Source organism: Momordica charantia (genome assembly GCF_013281855.1).
Source record: "Momordica charantia cultivar OHB3-1 chromosome 11 unlocalized genomic scaffold, Mcharantia_2.0 BLBB01000011.1, whole genome shotgun sequence".
NCBI lineage: Eukaryota > Viridiplantae > Streptophyta > Magnoliopsida > Cucurbitales > Cucurbitaceae > Momordica > Momordica charantia.
Window position 1 is genome coordinate 21,722,071 of NW_028275159.1, and position 21,310 is coordinate 21,743,380.

At 35.7% G+C, this 21,310-nt stretch overlaps 1 protein-coding gene across 1 annotated transcript; it reads left to right on the forward strand.

The window, feature by feature from the left end:
- On the forward strand, positions 1-9,527 carry LOC111012126 (protein DETOXIFICATION 8-like). The gene is made up of 7 exons (XM_022286173.2): positions 1-280; positions 846-1,390; positions 1,620-1,706; positions 1,846-1,902; positions 5,226-5,464; positions 6,681-6,886; positions 9,262-9,527. The coding sequence occupies exons 1-7, from the start codon at positions 80-82 to the stop codon at positions 9,301-9,303; spliced, it is 1,377 nt and encodes a 458-aa protein (XP_022141865.1). The 5' UTR covers positions 1-79; the 3' UTR covers positions 9,304-9,527.
- The last annotated feature ends 11,783 nt before the right edge of the window (positions 9,528-21,310 follow it).

The following is a 21,310-nucleotide window of genomic DNA, read 5'->3' on the forward strand; positions in this document are numbered from 1 at the left end:
AAATCAGCCACCATCTTGCATTTATTTGCACTTAATTTTTTGAGTTCTCTGGAACTGAGAAAGGAGTGGATAGAGAGGAATGAGAGAAAAATGGAGAGTTTACCACACAGAGCTGATGAAGGTGAGCCTTATGGCAGCGCCCATCATCCCTGCGTTAGTTCTTTACCACCTTCTGCAGATCGTCACCGTCGTCGTCGTCGGCCATCTCGGTGATGAGCTCTTGCTCTCCGGCGTCTCCATCGCCACTTCCTTCGTCCGCGTCACCGGCTTTAGCTTCCTCGTAATCCTTTCCCCTTCTTCCAATCTCTCCGTTTTCCTCCTAAATTCTCTCTTAGCTGAAACCTTCATTTACTCTACCACATATAACATCATATTTGCATAATCCTAAAGTCTTTTTTTTGTTTTTTAAATATGGGAAAAGATTTAGCTACCAATTTCAAATTTCCATTTATTTATTTTTAATATTTATTATCCATTTTATAAGTCAAGAATGATAAAATAATATTTTTATTAATGTTTAAAAAAAATTGAAAACCGTAACAAGAATATGTTGTTTTTAAAATTTCTGCACCAATCTTGAAAACGTTTCTTAAAATGAAAAACCAGAAACAAGAACAATAACCAGGCACATACATTTCTCAACAACTGAAAACGAGAACTTTATCAAACCAGTCTTAAATATAATTCTATTGTTTTTCAATAATAAGAATGAAAGGAGTAGAAAAAATAATTACCCCATGTATAGTTTTGACTCTCTTAAAAAAGAAAAAACAATAAATAATAAACAATAATGTCACCAAACGAGCTTGATATCTGATCTTGTTCGTTCTTTGTCTCGGCTGCAGCTAGGAATGGCTGGAGCTTTGGACACTCTCTGTGGGCAAGCATATGGAGCACAGCAATATCAGAAGCTTGGAGTTTATACTCACAGTTGCATGATTTCTCTCACTTTGGTCTGTTTCCCAATCTCTGTGCTGTGGTTCTTCACAGACAAGTTACTAATTTCCATTGGCCAAGATCCTTCCATTTCTTCTGTGGCCAAAAAATTCTCAGTTTTTCTTATTCCAAATCTGTTTGGGTATGCAATTCTTCAGTCTCTTATGCGCTATCTTCTCACTCAGAGCCTCATTCTTCCTCTGCTCTTCAGCTCCTTTGCCACTCTCTGTTTGCACATTCCCATTTCTTGGCTTCTTGTGTTCCATTTCAAGCTTGGAATTGCGGGAGCTGCTTTGGCTCTTGGTATATCCTATTGGCTCAATGTCATTTTGCTTGCCTCTTATGTATTCTTCTCTCCATCTTGTGCCAAGACTCGGGCCCCGCTCTCGAGGGAGGCCATCTCGAGCATCCGCAAGTTCTTTCGCCTCGCTGTCCCCTCCGCGGTGATGCTTTGGTAAGAAGGCTTTGTTCCATTTGATTTCGTTGATTGGAACTGGACCTAGGGTTTGAAGTTTTTGTCATTTTAGTTCTTATACTAATTTTACTTTTACATATCTATATTTTAATCGACGTCTTGAAAGTATAAAGATGAAAATGCAAATAAAAACTGATAGTATAGAGAATACAAATAGTATTTTTTTTTTTTCTGGAGAAGTTTTTTAAGCCTTTTTTGGTTTTTGCAGCGTTGAGTGGTGGTCTTATGAGGTCATTTCGTTGCTTTCGGGGCTTCTTCCAAATCCTAAGGTGGAGGCTTCTGTGCTTTCGATATGGTATATTTTTTTTGTGCTTTTTTAATTCTGTGTGAAGCTGTTGGAACTTCAATTTTCAAGAGAGAATTCTAAGTCTTTAACTCTTTTTGGCGGTTGATCAGATGAAAAAAAAACTCATTTTGGTGGTTTTTCTTGACAGTTTCTCAATCACTTATTTGCACTTTTTCATACCATATGGGTTGGGGACCACAGCAAGGTCAGTTCTTAAGTTTATATCATTTATTTATATATAATGGGACATTATTATTATTATTATATATATAATGGTATGCAGGTGTATCATCTAATTTCTTTCCTATGTAAACATGTTTTTAGTTACATTCTTAAAAAAAAATAATAATAATACTAGTCAATTTAAACTTTAAGCTCTCAATAAACATAAACTAATACCTTACATTGATGCATAAATTTGACTTACCCAATTATCAAATTTGCACCACTCTTCTAAGAATCAGGTTTGTTCGAAGCATAATTAGAGTGTTAAGTCTTTTTTAGCATACCTTGATTATGAGTATTTTCTCGCTATATGGAGGAAGAATCTAAGGTCATTACGATATCTTTTTTTTTTTTTTCGTATTCCTTAGATCTCAAGATCTTGAATTTGATGGATCGGTTTGACAATATATAAGAGAATCATTGAGCTAGGTGTATCTCGACCAAACGGTGGCTTGGCCTTGGGTTGACCAACCAGGTCACGGTGCAAGCCCTTGGGTTGGTTGGTTTAGAGGTTGGTTGGCCTGGGCTACCAACTCATGGCCATGTCCCCAAAGGCTAACCAGTCAGGCCATGATACTAGCTAGCAGCCCAAGAGCTAACTAGCCCAGGTCAGTCGAGCCTTGCGCCAACTCGTGGGTTGGTCCACCTAAGGCCCCAAGGCTCTATGTCGCCATCTTGTGGGCTTTAAACTTTGGTTCTTGTGGTCTAGTTTGGGGGCTTGGTCTATTGATTTTCATCCCTCATATTGACTCGTATGTACCTTAGTTAGACATCTTTCTCGTTTGGAGGAAACTTTAGTGAAAGTTGTCGAGGTTTTCTTTCCGAAATGACCTTAAAAACTTCTCATCCTTCAAACCGGCTATGAAGGTCGTAAAAGATATTCTAGCAATGCACCCTTATACTTACAACTCCTCGTTATTGAACTGGACTACTTAGTCATAGAGGCTTTTGCTGAACCATTGCCTGATGGTGAGAAGGTGTGTGGCCGGCCTCAGTCACTTTTGTCCTCCCAAGAACTGAGTTAAAAAGGCTCGGGTGAGGTCCTTTAAGGAGGAGATGGATTTCCTCTTCAGTTGTCGATATCATAACCAAGCTGGATCTATTATAGTGAAAGAGAATACTCGACAGCTAATTGCGTCGTGTACTCGTAGATATATTCATCCACTCCTGGTATGTGTCTAAGTGATCAACTGGACCTTTTCAACCATCATATTGCTTCATTGTAGGCAACTTTAATTTTGAGGGTATTTCTTCTCTCATGACTTCGTCGGTGAATAGGGAATCAACCTGCTCTTCCAGGTAGTGTATTGCATCATTATGAGTGTTTTGGATGTTCCCGAGCTCAACCTAAAGTTTATTTTTGAGCTCATGTTGAAGTCTCAATAGCTTTTGAGCCCATAACTTTCTATATGTTTTCCTTCTTGTCTTCAGCATGAAGTTCCCTATGCTTGGTTCTTAGTATGTCTCTCAAGTCTCAAATGGTCTTGCCCACCCTTCTTACAATATACATCGTTAATGGGGGCGAAACTATATCGCCTATTTCGAGTGCAAGTCCTAGTCTTACCATACATGCTCATTTTAGACGGGTGTTGCTTGCTATCTCTATGACTTAGTCTCTTGAAAATGTCCTCACACAACTAAGCTTTATTGCTGCCTCTTGAGCTTGTTAGGGTTGATAGTTTGGTTTGGCATTTGGCGACTTCTTCAATTTTTGAGGTTTTACCTTTAGCAGGATCACAAACAAGTGGTTGATAGTATCGCTCAACTCAAGGTTAGCTTGGAATCCATCATTCCGATGAATCAAAATGTCCAGGAGTAAAGCTAGGTTATGATCCATCATTTCTACCTTCTCTTCCAAGACAGTGAATTTCGCTTTTCTTCATTGCATTTGGCTTGATTCTACTAGGAGAAGCACTTAAGGGTGTTAAATTGTCTGACCGACCTTAGGTTGCTACTCTCCTAGGATGTTGATCACGATCCAACTCGTTTCCTTCTTTCAAAATTTGTTGAGGGCTACCCAATGCTCTTACTCATGTCAAATTGTGATTGATGTGTAGGTTCGATTTGAGCATTACTTCAATTGTTTCCCATATACGGCGCCAAATGTTGATGCATAAATTTGGATTAGCGAAATTACAAAATTCACACCACTCTTCTAAACTAAAGAGATTCAACCAAACCTACAAAAGAGATAGATTACATGTCGGTGTGGTGCTAGTCACACATACTTCGATGGTTAGGTTAGAACTATGTTTGTATGAAGCGAGCAAGAGATATGATTTTGTACTGTACCTCGATTATGAGTCTTCTCTCTCTATTTATAAAGGGAAAACCTAAAGTAATTTGGGTATCTTCTCAGCTCCGTATTCTTCAGATCCCAAGATCTTGAGTCTGATGAATTGGTTTGGAAATGTACAAGAGAATCATCGAATTGGGATGAATGCTCTAGGTCATGGTTGAAACCAAATGGTGTTTGGCCTAGAGATAATTTACTAGATCCCATTTGAAAACAAGTGGTGTTTGGCCTAGAGATAATTTACTAGGTCATGGTTGGTCTATGGGTTGGTCAGCTTGGGCCAACTCATGGGCTAGTCGACCTTGGGCCAACCAACCAAACCATAACACCAGCAACTTAAGGGCTCGGCCGACCCGCTAAGCCACGACACCAGCTCCCACGTGCTGGTCGACCCTAGGACAATTAATATTGTGCCTTGCACCAGTCCATGGATTTGTCGATTGGGCTGTGGCACCACACCGTGGGCGATAACCTTTTGTCCTTGGGGTCTTGTTTGGTGGGCTTAGTTTCTCAAGACTTGATCTGTTAATCCGCATCTGTAGTGTTGATTCGTGTGGCTCGTAGGCATGACTGGTAGGTTTACCCATAACACCTCTTACATCTCAAAACATTTGAATTTGATGGCAAAATACAAACAAGTCAAATAATGTCTAAACTAAACAAGGAAACATTCAAACCTAGCTAATAAAACATTAAACATGACTAGAAAAACTAATACACACCAAAATAATCTTGTTCACCTGCAACAATGTTCGTAGTGACCATAATTTATTTCAATTAAGATTTGACTAATTAAAGATATTAATTTCACCATTTATCCAATAATATTATTGAATTTGATGAAACTGAAAGCTTAAGGTTCAATTTACTCAGTAAATCAAGTAGACGATATAAAAATTGATTTTGTTTCTCCATAATAGTTCGAGAAAAATATAAATTAACATGAAAGAACTATATATATATATATATAAATTCAATTCAATGATTTGAATTGTGATGTTATATAGCACAAGGGTGTCAAATGAACTAGGAGCTGGAAATCCAGAGGCAGCAAAAGTGGCAGTGAAGGTAGTGGGAGCTCTTGGCATCATAGAATCAATAACTGTGAGTGTGATTCTCTTTGGGTTTCGCAATATCTTAGGCTATGCCTTCACCAATGACACCCAAATTGCCAATCACATTACTTCGATGTGGCCTTTGATTTGCCTTTCCATCCTCATCGATTCCTCCCTTGGTATATTTTCAGGTACATCTCTCAATATCTTCAAATTCAATATTATATTTTAATTTTTGTCTTGGCATATAAATTTTTGGTATTCTTGTTTTTATATAATTGGCTCTGTTGTTAGTATCATGAACAAAACATTGACATTATGACATGTTAAGAATGAATTGATGTATTTGTTTGTCACACCGGTTTAATTCAACTAAAATTTGATTTCGATTCCATTTGGTTCTTATTGTATATTCACCTGACCTTTTTTTATCTTGATAATATAGTATTTTGAGTTGTATGCGGGTGGGGATTTAATTATTCATATCTATAGGGACTTAAGTCAATGATATCTTAATCTTTTATGTCATACTCCGGTTTTGTCAAAACGAGCATAATTCAACAGCAATTGACATGTATCTCTAACTAAGAGGTTGTGAGTTTGATCCCCACACCACATGTTGTACTAAAAAAAAGTCATACTCAAATTTTTGATATAGCATTACACATTTTCAATTTTATGCTTGGTAATAAAGTGGTGTTCCTATTTCCATGGCTATGATAATGTTAGCTAACTCTATAGTGTTTTAGGGTGGGTAAAAAACAAGAAAAAATGGTTGAGTTTACATGTGGGAGTAGGAGATCGAACTCACAACTTCATGGTTGGAGTTATATCAACTTCATGGTTGGAGTTATATGTCAATTATCGCTGAGCTATCTTTGTTTTGGCAAAAGGGTTGAATGTCTAGTGGATAAAAAAAACAATTTATGACAATTTGTGCAGCTTAACAAAATTATAGGGTCCTAGACTTTTAAACACACCCAGGAGCTAGAATTTAAACTATTTGAAACAAATTGAAAGCTGACCGACATTATTTTTCTTTTATTTAATTTAAGCGCGCTTTTTTTATTGTCTGTCATTATTTCTTCCGTGACATTTTTTTGATCGTCGCAAGATTTGTTGTAGTGTGATAATTTCACCTAAAACGTAACACACATCTCTAGTAGACAATACTACATCAACATTTCATTTAATAATATATTAATACAAGGGATGAAAGGGGAGCATAAAGTTTAGAGATGCTAAATAGATACGAGATTCAAATATTTTAATTTAGATCCATGTGTGGGGGCATTTTAGGATTTTTTTTACAGTACAACAAATGGGGTGAGAAATTTGAATTCATGATCTCTTGGCTAGAGACAGATGCCAATTATCCTGAACTAAGCTTATGTTCGCTCATTTTAGGGATTGCAAGAGGCACGGGATTGCAGCGATTGGGAGCATATGTAAATTTAGGATCCTATTATATAGTTGGGGTTCCTATAGCAATTGTTTTGGGTTTCGTAGTGCATTGGAGAGTCAAAGGTCTATGGATTGGCTTGGTTTTTGGAGCAACTCTTCAAAGCTTTCTTTTTGCTCTCATCACCACTCTCACCAATTGGAATAAACAGGTTCTTTTTCTCTCACTCTTACTTCTTGCGATTTTTTTTTTCCTTCATATAAATAGTTTTTTTAGTTTAATAATTTTTATTTTTCTAATTATAATATTTTATCAACTTTAATTCTCATTAGTTAGTTAGTTTAGTTATATGTCATGTCATGCATGTTACTATTTCATTAGAAGATCTTAATTAGCTTTTTGGATTCGACTCGATAGATCTACCCAACTATTCTCGATATTCAGCAAACTCGTTTGTAGGCACTTTTAGGAGTCTAAAGGAAGAACTTCTTCCTTTGATGGCTACTAGGGAGGAAAGGGAGAGAGTCTCTATATCTTGTTGACAATTTGTCTCTGTATCAGGTCATCCTTACTTATGTGTATCAATTTCATGGGGTTCCATCTCAAAATCATTTGATAATGAGATGACTAGTCAATGTCAATTATAAACTCTTGTAAGGTCCATTTTCTTTTCAATGTGAGATTCTTAACAATGTGAACCAAATAACACACCCGATGCAGAGGATTTCATAACACACTTGTTTATGCAAGGATATGCACAACAGTGTGTTCCAGATTGCAGTTCGAACTCGGCCTCCGGGCCGACCTGAATGCTTGGGCGGACCTGCACAAAAGGGTGAGCACTCCGACGATCAAGTCAGTATAGGTCGGATTCCCAGTTTAGTTCGAGGCCAGAAATCATCGTACCTGATCGGGGAGTGAGGTCCTCTACTTATGGGTGGTAGTCCCGCTAATCTCGCGACGGTTACATTCGGTAATCTCGGGACCGACGGTTACGCCCGATAATCTCGGGACCGACGGTTACGCCCGATAATCACGCCGCAGACAGTTGCTCACATCGGCCCCTATCGAGCTCCCTGGTAGGTCAGACCTGGGCCAGGTTCACCTCGGCCCTCATACTTAGCATTTGTCGACGTTAGTGGCGGCCAGCTCGGCTATCCGAGTTGGGCATGACTCATGAGCCATCTTGAAGCACCAATAGGGGTCCTCCACGTGTCTAGGGTATTCCCTTCCCCAAACATTACTCAAAGATCAAATAGGCATATGATTATCCTAGTCGTGTGTCTGCATTTTCTTTAACGATCTTTCAAGACACATTTGTCCAGTTGCATATGATTCATTCACTCATATGTCACAATATGAATGATTTGGAAAAACATAGCTCAACTAGTTAAATTGTATCTTCGATCAAGTGATCGTGAGTTTGAAACCTCACCCCACATGTTTGTACTAAAAAAATGAGTAACTATACTCAATAAACATGCATGTATATACTCGTCATTAACTATTTACTGTGTATGGATAATAATTGATATTATCATATGAGTTAAATAACCAGTTTTTGTATAGCTTCACGTCTGTGCCTAATAGATCTCTCAACTTCTAATTTTGTGTCTTATAAGTATTTTAACTATTTTCTATTTTTTTGAAATTCTCTTATCTATTAGATACAAAATTGAAAGTTTAGATCCTAAATGATACAAAATTCAATTTTATGAGTAATAGATTTGTTAATTTTTTTTTAATTGAACATGTGAAAGCTCACGACCTTTTTAGACACTTTTAAAGTTCAAAAACCTGTTAAACATAACTTACAGGTTTAGAACTAAACGAGTAATTTAACATATTATATAAATTTAATTTTAACAATATAATTATTAAAAATAACCATCATGCATGAGTTGGTCCATTGGTCCAAAGTGCAAAGAAAGTTCAACAGTTTTTTTTAGTACAACATGTGGGATGAGGTGGGGATCGAATTCACAACTTCTTGGTTGGACATATATGTCAATTACTGCTGAACTATGCTCGTTTTGATATAGTTCAAAAGATTTTAGCAGTTACTCGTAGATAGGCAGATAGATATTTAATTATACAATTTTTTCATTGAATGTTACTTGGTGTTATATGGGTGCATATCCTTTAATTTTTTAGCTTTTTTTAATGTCAATATCTAGATAGTTTTTTTCCATATCACTTACTAATGTGCATATGTAGGATATAGTATGGGGATTTTTAAATTCTTTTTTTTATTTAGTGGAGAAATGTTTATTTGAGTGGATTAGTTATAAACAATATATAGCTTGAGTAAGGAATTTGAATGTGGGATACAGAGTTAGAGTTGGTGAAAATGAAATCATGAGAACGGGTGAAAGAGAGATGGGGGAATTTTGATGTCTGCAGAGAGAGTTGATTCACAGAGTTAACGAGACTGATGCAAATTTGATATAATTGAAAATTTATGGTAAAAATTGATATTATTTACCAAGTTTAGGATACAAATTGATATTCTTCGGGAATGTTTGGTACCCAAAAATTTTTGTTTTTGTTGTTTTAATGCCTATGTAATTTATATGGATCATGCAGGCATTAAAAGCAAGAGAAAGGGTACTCCAAGGAAATATCTGAAATCTCTACCCAATATATGATATCAGATTTTTCTGAACTCGCGGCTATTTGATCAGAGATAAATCGCTTAACCAATGAAACTATAAAATCAGCTGGGTCTAAACATGGTTTGAAACTTTGGTTATTGTCGAAGGGAGTGCTTTTTACTTGCATTTTTGTTTATTGTTGAAATAAAAATAAATTTTAGTTATTTTCATAATAAAAGTAATAAAGAGGATGTGGCAATAAATGGGTTGTCTTTCATTAAAAAAATATAAATATATATTTTGTTTCCATAATTTTTATTTGTGTCATTTCAATGCTTTGAAGAATATGATTTAGAAGTTCTGAAAATAGAAGATGAAAATTGACGCAAATATTGCTCATAACAACCTGAGATAAATACAAAACTAAACGAAAGAAATATATGGCTTAACAAATAATTTTAAAGATTAAATGACAATTTTAAGAAAATCAATATGACATAACTAGTAAATTTTCGTCTAATCCTCCATTTTTTTCTGCTATTATATGTAAAGAAAAGGAAAAAAAAACATATTATGTACACATTTTTTTTAATAGGGATTATAACTAATCACAGCCATGTAAATAATACATTTTGAAATTATACCCACGTTTTGTATGAAACAAAAAAACTAATTCTACTTATTTTTAGTCCCTTCCATCTTCGACAATTAAAATAAATTATTATACTTATTTCTGAAGGAAAAAAAATATATCATAAACATTCTCAATTAAAATTAAATAAATAAGTTATCGACATTCTCAAATAAAATTGAAGAAATTGTAAATAATTTACCTGAGCTGTGTGTATATATATATCACTTTATGTTTGGTTCCTGTAGTTTTAAAAGGTGATTAATTTGATTTATACGTCTAATATTTAACGCAGTTTTTATTTACATTCAAAATCATTTAATACAAATTTATAGTTACATTTTAAAAAATTTAGCATCAAAATAAGAGAGATAAAATTGAAAATAAAGTGTCCAAAACTGTCTGATTTTAGTGGTACATAAATCAAATTGAACGCTTTGAAAGTACGTGAACTGTAATGAATGATAGTCAAAGTTACATATCGAGGAGTTCATTTTCTCCACAGGACTCTGCTCTAGACGAGGTGACACATGGGATATAAAATTGTTGAACAAACAATGGAAACTTCAAATTTAGGAAGGCAGTTAGTTAAAAGTAATAACTTACTGATTTTACTTATTATTTAACAAGTTAGATCTATTGTAAATCTAACTCTTGTACCATACAAATAGCTTAGAAAATAGAGAGATTAACGATGTACCACAAAAGAAGTTTGAATAAGATCACAGGCTGCTAATTGCAACAGTGGACGTAGGCAAAATGTTGAACCACTGTAAACAAGAGTGTTGATTCTCTTCTATTTTTTCTTTTCCCGCATCAGTTCTTCTTTTCATTAGTATTTGGAACTACTATGTGGCAGCTTGTTGGTTAAAGAGAGGAATTGGTTTGGTACCTTCACGTCCCTTGTGTTCCAAAAGGCTGCTTGATTGTCCGAGAGTGAGGCAAATTTGGAATTGTTGTATTCCTTATTTGTTAAGTATATTTCGTTAAATACTTAGAAGCTAGAGGCTTTTGTTGGGACTTCTAGAGGGTGAATACTAGGGTGAGATATTTGAGTGCTTTGTATCAAATCTTGATTTATTAATGGAACTCGCATCTAAGCGGAAGACTAGACGTAGCCCATAAACTGTTGAGGTGAACTAGTATAAATTCTTGTGTCGTTTTCTATATTTCTATTTAATATCTTATTTTCGTTGTGTGATTGTGATTTACTAGATATAATTGCAGAAGGGAAAATTGTTTTGGAGAAGCTAATTTCTCAACAAATGGTATCAAAGCTGTAAGGTTGTAGTATCTATGGGATCCAGTCACAAGTCACATCACTACTTCGAAGGGTGTTGAGATTTGATGGGGAGAATTTTGGGTTTTGGAAGATGCGGATTACAGAACTTCTTACATACAAGAAGATTCATAATACCCTGAAAGAACTACGGGCCACTAAGATGTCAGATAAAGAGTGGGAGAGATAGATGCACAAGCGGTAGTAATCACTAGGCTGTGTTTGACGATGAATGTGGCGAGTCTCATGGCGAGCCAGAAAACAACAATGGGACTGATGAAGGCTTTGACTAACAGGTATGAAAAATCTTCTGCCAACAGCAAGGTGTATCTCATTACGAGATACTTCAACATCCACATGGAGGAGGGTACCTTAGTGAACTCCCACATAAATGAGGTCATTGATCTGATGAACAAGTTGGAGTCCATGGAAGTCACATTCTCAGAGGAGGTGAAGGCTATAAAACTTCTATCCTCATTGCTTAACAGTTGGAAGACGATGAAGACGACTATGTCGAATTCGTTGGGAGACAAGAGTTTGAAACTTTAAGATATCTGTGACGCTGCAATTGCTAAGAAGGTTCGTAGAAAGGAGAGTGGGAAGAATTCTGCATCCACTTCCGAAGGGGAAACGGTTTAGAATCAACATTGATAGTTCAAAGTAGGGGCAAAGGGAAGATGATTTACAAGGGAATCAGCAGTATAGCAACCAAAGGAATCAGAGTAGTAGTAAGGATATAGAATGTTTTTACTACCACAAGAAGGGATACATTAAGCGGTTTTGTAGGAAACTTAAGCAGCATCAACAAAATGGAGATTCTACTAATGTTGTAGAAATAGTAAAAGAGTTTCTAGCTTGTGTTGGGAGCAACTCAATAGATCGACCATCATTGTGGGTTGTGGACACTACAACATCCGTACATGTATCTTCGAACAAGAACTGGTTATCATCTTTCACTAGTCAGCATGACACGGTAACGATGGGAAATGACATTGTCTCCAAAGGTAAAGGAATTGGGAATGTCTGTTTGAAGACCGATGGGGAAAAAAGTTAGTGTTGTGAGCTGTCAAGTATATTACAAGTTTAAGAAAGAATTTGCTACCTGTTGGAAAAATAGATGAAGATGGTTACAAAAGTGAGTTCGCAGAGGGTAGCTAGAAACTTCTGAGGTGATCGAGGTAGTGGCAGTGGGCCATAAACAAGCTTTTGTTTATGTGCTAAATTTGAGGTTGTCAGGGGATTTAAGAGACAGAGAATGCAAAGGATGGAAGATGATTCAGGGCAAAACTTTAATGAATCAGCAACATTGACAACCAAGACAAAATAAGAAATTCTACCATCAGTTCAAGTACAACAACTAGGAAGTAAAGGAAAATGGGAACAACTCAGTGAGTCGTTGTTCAACAGGTTGTTAGTTTCGAGCCCGAATTGTCAGACAGTTTGGAGTTGATGAAGTCGCGTAGGCAAAAGAGTGCATTGAGGAAACATACTATAGTTGGTGTTGTGGTCAAAGGAGAAATCTCTAGAGTGGCAACGAACTTGGGTGGAAGTGCCAAGTCATCAGAGGGGAGACTACCTTCGTAGGTCGTTGGGTTTGATCGAGGAAGGAAGCATCAAGGGCCACCTAGATCAAGTGGGAGCACGTGGCTATGTCTCGGAGCAATCATACAAGAAGCTTGGTTAGGGCTGAGTAGTTGTTGATCAGTTACTGTTGGTGTAGCAGAACTGAGCTTTGGCGGGGTTGCCAAGATGATGAGATACTGTTTGTGCAGTGGGAGGCAAGATCGATGTTTCATCTCCAAGTGGGAGATTGTTGGGATAATGGAGCCAAAACATGAAACTCATGTCCTATGAAGAAAATGATTTTCAACACTACTACAGATTCCTACAAGGAGTAGGATATTCTTTTCTTATAAGGATTATAATAGTAAGGGATAGAGAAAACGTCACGCAAGAGATTTATAGTGGTTCGACAAACTCTGGCCTACTCCACTCTCCGAGCACCTCCCGAGATTTTCCACTAAGCACGATCATGTTACAAGTTCAAGATCGGAAACCTGGTCCTTTTACAACATCAAGACCAAATCTTACAAATCACTCTTTTTATGGGATCAAGAACTAAACCCAACTTTTTTCTCGAGACAAAGATCGAAACCCACACTCTGTTCTTTTACCGAGCTCAAGAACGAAACCCAATTAAGTGTGGAAATAAGAATTTTTCACACACTAAAAACTCTCAAATAGAGTAGATTTACATGTTTAAACTCACAAATACATCAATTCTCACAACAAGAAAATATCTCACAATAATAAAAATGGGAGTAGAATTGATAGTTTGGAGAGAGAAATAATCCATTGTAGAAGATTTTAAAATAAGAAAAATTGGTTTTGTAAAATGGGAGAGGAGAGGGATTTAAATAGGAGAGGAAAGTGGTGAAAATTTTATTTGAAATTAAAATCAAATTGAGCCTTGGATGATAATGATGGAAGATGAAGGTGGAGATTAAATTCTAAAAAGAAATAATTACATTATATTATAATATAATATATTATAAAATAAAATAATATATATGTGTGCAATGGTTACTTTGATTTTTTTTTCAAACAGTAATCTTTTTTTTTCTTTTCACTTTCATTTTCTTTCCTTTCTATCTTTCTTTCTTTTTCGTTTTTCTCCTTTCTTTCTTTGTTTTTTTCAACAATATAACTCGGCATGTGTCAACATAAAATTCGTCCATATCATCCTGTCACGTATTTTCTGTTCGACTTGTTTTGATCGTAACTTGTTCATTTAAACTCCAATTTGAGCCATTTAAATTGCATTGGATTTGTATTATTATGCTCTACGCTATGGACACTCTGAAACACTAAAATCAATAGTAGATTAAGTTTGTTATCGTCAAAACATATGATATGATTGAAGCTCGAAAAGCCAACAATTAGAATATTTGGCTTCCCATAAATAGAGCCCTTTTGTTAAGGTTTTATTTGTACAGAATACAAATAAAGAGACTTTAGTGGTTGTGTGCAATGTGTGAAAAGGATTCTGTATCCCGTGGGTTTAGTGAGTGTTTTTCATTCTTGTACCTTAGTATACTGTATTAAATACTTAGAAGCGAGGATGTTTTTGTTGGGACCTCTAGAGGGTGAATAGCAAGGTGAGATATTTGAGTGATTTGTATCAAATCTTGATTTATTAGTGGAATCCGTATCAAAGCGGAAGACTGAACGTAACTCATAAACTGTTGGGAAGAACCACTATACATTCTTGTTTCATTTTCTACTTTTTCCTTTAATCTCTTACTTGTGTTGCGTGATTGTGATTTACTAAATATAACTATAGAAGGGAAAATTTTTTTGGAGCATCTAATTTCCCAACACTTGCAACATCTCTACTGGATACACTGGAGAGGGAGTGACCATCAGAATCGGGCAGTGTTCTTTTGATTTTGCTACGAACAGATAATTTGAGATGGGGTACTCACCTTTCCATGCAGAGTTTCTCGAAATCAAAGAAGGAATCTAGTTGGCTCTGGATTGGAAATTCTCGAGTTAGCTGTTGAATAAGATTTTTTGGAAGCAACTAATTTGTTGCTAGGAAATGTTGCTTATGGATCTAAGGCAGATGTCTAGGTGCGTAAAATTGTTGAATTGAGGAGAAATTTTTCTAAGATAGTTTTTAAATATGTCAACAGATCCTCAAATGTAGTGGCAGATGGATTGGTAAGGGAGACACTTTTTTCTCATGGTTCCTTTTTGTGGGAGAGTTCCTTCCCTGTTTGGCATATTAGTCCTCTCATGTTGCCCACGTGGCAAGTTTTCCTTCTTAATAATATTTTTCTACTACAAAACTCTTAGTGAGTGTTTATTTTGAAATAAGGTACTCTTGAGTTGCCTTGTTTAATTTTGATTTTAAATTCTAACAAGATCTTACCTCAAGCTCAACAGTAATTGACACTTGTCTTTAATTGAGGAGTCACGAGTTCAAATCCTTCACCCCAACTTGATGTACTCAACAATAAAAAAAAAAAGAAAATTATGGATTCTATAAAGAAATTCATTTTTATTATATCTAATAATTTTTAGCACGTGTCTTATAAACTTTTGTAAGGTCTCTTTTCTTTTCAATGTGAGGATCCTTAACAATAAATACACTATATATTATATTTGATTATACTTCATCATGTCTTTAGGTGGGTCCTACGAACCAACCTAGATACGGCTCAAATAGGCTGAATCATGGACCCCGACCCAATTTAAAAAATAAATATCTATATCCAATTAATAAAAATGATGTGCCGGAATGATCCAGTCAAACGTTGACCTTAGATAGGACTTGGGTCGACCTTTGGTAAGGCTGATGATGAGGTTGCCTCTTAACCACGATTAACAAAAAGAGCCAATTTTTATAAATACGAAAGTAACAAGGTCTAATTCTTACCATTAAAAGTTTATAGTTTGGAATTGCCACCATCTCTATATACTTCTTTTTTTATTTCTTGGAAATGATGTCATGTGGCTAATGTTGAGTAGACTTGTTGCATGAGTTTAGTAACACTATGACCACTGAGAGCTCGAACACAATACATCATGGTAGATGATACCATAAGATTCCATGCCCTTGCCACTGCGCCACCCCTAAGGGACGTAACAATCTCTATTAACTCAATAGTGGTTTTTGCAATTTGTCCTACATTTATAGTGTAAATATACCTAAATTACCACCACAAGACATATATCGAAGAAGTTAAATAAATGATGTTTTAATTTTTCCTTGCAATAAAAAAATCTTTGGAAGGTGAAAAAATAAATATGTATTTAAGACCCTATTTGCCTAAATAAAATGAAGGGAAAAATGCATCTTTGGTCTCTGAGATTTGAAGTTGGTCCCCGAGATTTCAAAATGGACACTTTTAGTCGTGAAGTTTGGAAAATGTCAAGAAATTGTGAGCTTGTTTGACTGTTAGTTGGCTAAAAGAAAAATGATGTGGCAAAAATTTTAAATAATGTGGCATTTTATATTAATTTTTGCACACATGGTTTTTTTTTTTTTTTACCTCCATGCCCCTAACTTTCTCACTCAACCCTTCTCCTTCATTTATTATTCTTCTTCTTCTCAAGCTCCTACGAGGGACACCGTCGACCTCCTAGACGTTGTTGATCTCTTAAGCATAAGTTAGAATTGGAGCAGTCGAGTATGGATAGTGGAGTGATTAGGCTTACCTCTAGGGTTTGGCTTACCTTTTTATTTATAGGAGTTAAATCCTGATTCATTCAAAAATTAGGAAAGTCGAATCCTAAGGTGTTTAGGATATCCTGCTCATGGGGCTCGACCCATTTATGCTTATTTCACATCACACAGATCACGCTGGATAGGCGGATTGGATGTACGGAAGTCCTTGGTCATTGGTCTGAGGCCTGCTCGGTACCGAGGAGGGGTTGGCGCCAAGCCCAAGTCGGCCTAGTCAATTTGGGCCCCCTGGTCTTAACTTGGTTGATCCGGATAATTGGTCCTTTTCATACCCAACTCGTTGCTTTGTCAAATCTTATTTATTTAGCCCATAACAATTGCCCCCACTCTCTAGGTAGTGTTTACTCATGAGTTGCTATTCACTACCTTGAGAGTAAATTTATGGTTCGAGCCTTGAATATGGACCTTTGTGTGAATTTGGATGGATGACTATAACGGGTAAATCTATCGATTATTAACCGATGGATAATGTGTTGGGTGTGTTGCCTTAAACTCATGGTTTGTAATTATGAAAAAACAAATTTATATTCAATCAATTTGTTGTTGAACTTATTGCATTGCATTGTCCAAATCCAATAAACTAAACATCTAAAATTATTATCATGTAACCGGGTGTCACAAGGCTAAAATCCCCATATAAATTTTCGCCCCGTGCGGCCTAAGGACACTGCCTTAGTACAGCCTAACACCTTTAATGCCCATATCCAGACACAATAGAAAATTGTGGAATAAATCAAATCATAACAAAACACACAAAGTTAGAGGGGGCAAAGCCCCCAATTTTCTTACCTCCTTTACTAGCTTACTAGCTTCCAATGCAAAGAAATACAATGTGTGTAATAATTAAGTGGATGCTTGGACAAGTCCTAAGTTATCCCTTTTATAGTCATATTCATAACTACCCACTACTTCACCCAAGTATTGCTTCCTTGATTTTAGGAAGCATTATTCCACTCTCTTAGTGCCACCAATTTACGCACCACTAAGCCAACATATGAACTCACACTCTCCCCTATTTTAGGAACCCATGTTCTCATTACCCTCATTTTTCTCCCTTTACTATTTTTAGGAGGTTTGACCGAATCATAGAAAAGTGTCCACGTCCATGTTCGTTGCGTACGTGTGTCTGGCTGCACACCACGATGCGTGCACGGGTGCTTGCACCAACCCGCGCGTGCGCACGTCCACCCGACGTGCCGCGTGAATAGGCGCATGCTTGCCTACGTGCGCCTTCCGTCTTGCGCTTACGGGACTCGTGCCCTCTTATGCGCGCCTCCGTGTCTGCTGTCTGATCCTCATATATGCACGCACGCTCGCTTGCGAACGTGTCTATCCGGCAGCGTGCACGGCCTAGGGCCACTCCCTGGCCCGCATGCCCACCTGCATGACTAGGGACGCTAGCCACCCACTAGCACCCATGTGCGTGCCCCACATCCTGCTTGCCCACACATGTATACCGCATTACCTTGCTCCGTCGCTTGAATGTGTCGCACCACATCCTGATGTTGGCTCGTGCAATGCCTAACGAGCCACATCTCATGTCTCAAGATTGAGGTCCTAACACCGGGACAATATATATACTGGGTATATATTTGATATACCCTCAATATACATATGGATAATGTCTTGGGAATAGGTCTATAGTATATGGATAAGGCTGGGTACCTTATCCTAGCAACACTATGGATACGACCCGCTTTGTAAATGTTACAGACGACCTAATCCAGGTCATTCGTGTGTAGACATGCGAGTGGGGATATCCTATACAATGAGTTTGTATAAGATCGGACCGCGAAATAGTCAATCTTTAGATGTAATGCTGTTAACTAACAGATTGTTATTTCATAGGATGACCATGCAACTCATTCTCAATCCTGAGTGAGTTACGAACTCCTACCCGTGAAGACTCGTCATTTGATCTGTATGGGGAGAGTGGCTCGGGTCGCCGACTCAATATTCCTACCATTTTGGGGACGAGGCCAAGTGGGAGCTGGAAACATAACTTCGCAAGATGGAATTTAATCCTCCCGACTTTAGGGCAGTAGATGAATGTTCTCTTAAATACTAACTTTGAGACTTGAACAAGGGGCCCCACCCTTTCACTGACCCGAGAGGGGCTTCAGGGTATTGGTCGGACTATAACTGGGTTGTTCATTAGAGGAGCAGTAGTATTTACGGTACAAGATGTAATACAGGGGTAAAACGATAATTTGACCCATCTGTGGTTACGAACACTCGTGAATGATTGACTTGTCATTAATGATCGATATCCATGGACACATAAATGTTCTATAGTGAGAAGAGTTCAGCTGCGGGTTTTTAGTGGAGTAACCCGTATTTAACGTATGTTGATTAATATGGTTAATGAGTTTAACCAATTAATCTCGTAATGTCGGAGCTCCTAATCTATAGGTTCATTAGGTCCCCTTCTATCTCGTAAAGGGTAATTAAAAACATTAAGTCTTGGAAGGAATTTGAATTGTTCAAATCAATTAAAAGGGAATTTAAGTTAATTGTGTATGACACAAGTTAATATAATGTATGATGATACGTTATAAAACTATATATTATATGAGAGAATAATATGAATTGGATTCATGTTAAATTGTTAAAAATTTAACATGAATCGGATTCATATTAAATACTATATGTTACGAGGAATATGTATATTTGGATATGGTTCAAATATTAATTAATTTAATTAAATGTGATTTAATTAAATTATGTTTAATTAATTAATTATTAATTACGATTTAATTAATTTAATTTTAATTAAATTAAATATAATTTATTCAATTAAAATAATTTTAATTTTAATTAATTATTTAATGAAATATAATTTATTAAATTAGTTTTAATTTTATTAATTATTTAATTAAATATAATTAAATATATTATTAATTATGTTAATTAATATAATTAACAAATAACTCACCACTTCCCACCATTTTTTGCTGGGAAGTGGTGAGGTGGAGTTTGGGAGGTTTCTCTCTCTCCTCTCTCATTCGTTTAAATCACATGAAATTTCCATGTGATTTGGTTGTTGTTCCTCGGAAATTCCTAAACTATTATCTAATTTATCAATTATTTAATTTTGCTTTCGTTCCTTACAAAAATAGTTTAACTTAATTATTTTAATCAATACAAATAAAATGATTAAAATAGAATTCATCATTTTTAAATAACATTACAAAAATAATATAATATGTGTTGTTCTAATCAAACTTATATTTAATAATTTTTTCATATGTGATGTTATTTTCAAATTAAATAAATTGTTAAAATAAAAAATATTCCTATCAAATAAAGTTGTAATAAGATAAATTATACCGTTTTCATTAAAAATACTATTACCATATTTTTTGGTTAATGTATTTTTTTTTAAGACAAGTTAATGTATTTTAATTAGTTAGCTAAAAATATGAAAGTGGTATGGTAATAATGGTCCTACATGGGAATTCTTATTCCAAACAACATAAATTGATAATATTTACATTATTGATTTCATTTGGAGCAATTTTCATTCGGACTTTGAAGAACTTTTCTTTTTTGGTTCAATAAATGTGTGGATAAAGAACCGAACCTCTGATCTCTAGAAACGAAGTAAGATGTCTCAATCCCTAAACTAATGAGTTCATGTTGCCTTACAACTAAACATGACTTACAGTTTTAGTCTTTCAAAGTGATACGACATGCGCTCCATCTTTTCCTCTCTCTATCTCGGTGGTTATTATCTCTCTCAAGTGATACAACATGTACATCAAATTTCCATTGAAATAAGATCCCCACAAGTAAAAGCATTTTGTCCATACATTAACATCTAATTGAATTAGAAAAGGCCTACACAAACATGTGGAAACAAAGCAAATTAATGGCATTGTCTTCTCTGTCCCCACAACATCTCATATTACCAATGAATTCAATATGTACATTCAAACAAATGAAACCATTTTTGGTCCTCTAGGATCATACCCGAAATATGCAAAACAGCCTTATTCATTTGGAATATATGGATTTTTCAGAGTTTTTGTTTTCTTGGTTCTTTTGAACTTTTTTGGATGAATAAAGGGAGTCTAGAAACTATATAAAAATGAACATATTTATTTGTCGTGTAATAATGCGGCTTCTAAAGAAATGTGGGTGAAATATTTTCTTGATCTAAAATACGTATTTTAGATTAGGCTCATAAAGATCTCTTTTCAAGCTAGGGCTATAAAAGACTATATGAGATCCTAACAATGTCGTGACATGCTCAATTATCTCTTTAACCTATCTATGATAGACCTTTAATTATTATTATTGTAGCTCAACGAATAATATCCATATCTCACTAATGAATACAGTACACAACTTTCATTGTTGACACATGACACATCACCTGCGGCAGATTGGTTGATTTCCCATAGTTAGTGATATGATCCAAAGTTCCAAACTACTCGCGTGTAATTAAACATTGTGATGCAATCATAAAACACATTTGAACTAAGTATGTATATATTTGGGCTTTCATAATTTTGGTTTTGTATATTCTTAATGACTTTAAGAAAAGTTTTTAGTTCATAAATTTAATGAGTTGAGTTTATATAGTTTAGATAAAAATGATACTAGGCTTGTTTGGAGATAAAATGTCACATTCACTCCTTGACCCAGTGGAATTTTTTAATCATTGTTCCAAAATCATCTACAGATTTCGATATAATTATTTTTTGACAATATATAATAATTTTATATAATTAATTAATAGATATATATTATTAATTAAAAACTTTTGCGATAGATCCTGTTATAGGAAGAAAATAGAGATCAGAGTAAACAACCGAAAAGAGAAAGAGAGTCGAAGGAGGTAAGTGGGTCGGGGCCCAACAACCCAGGCCGGCCAT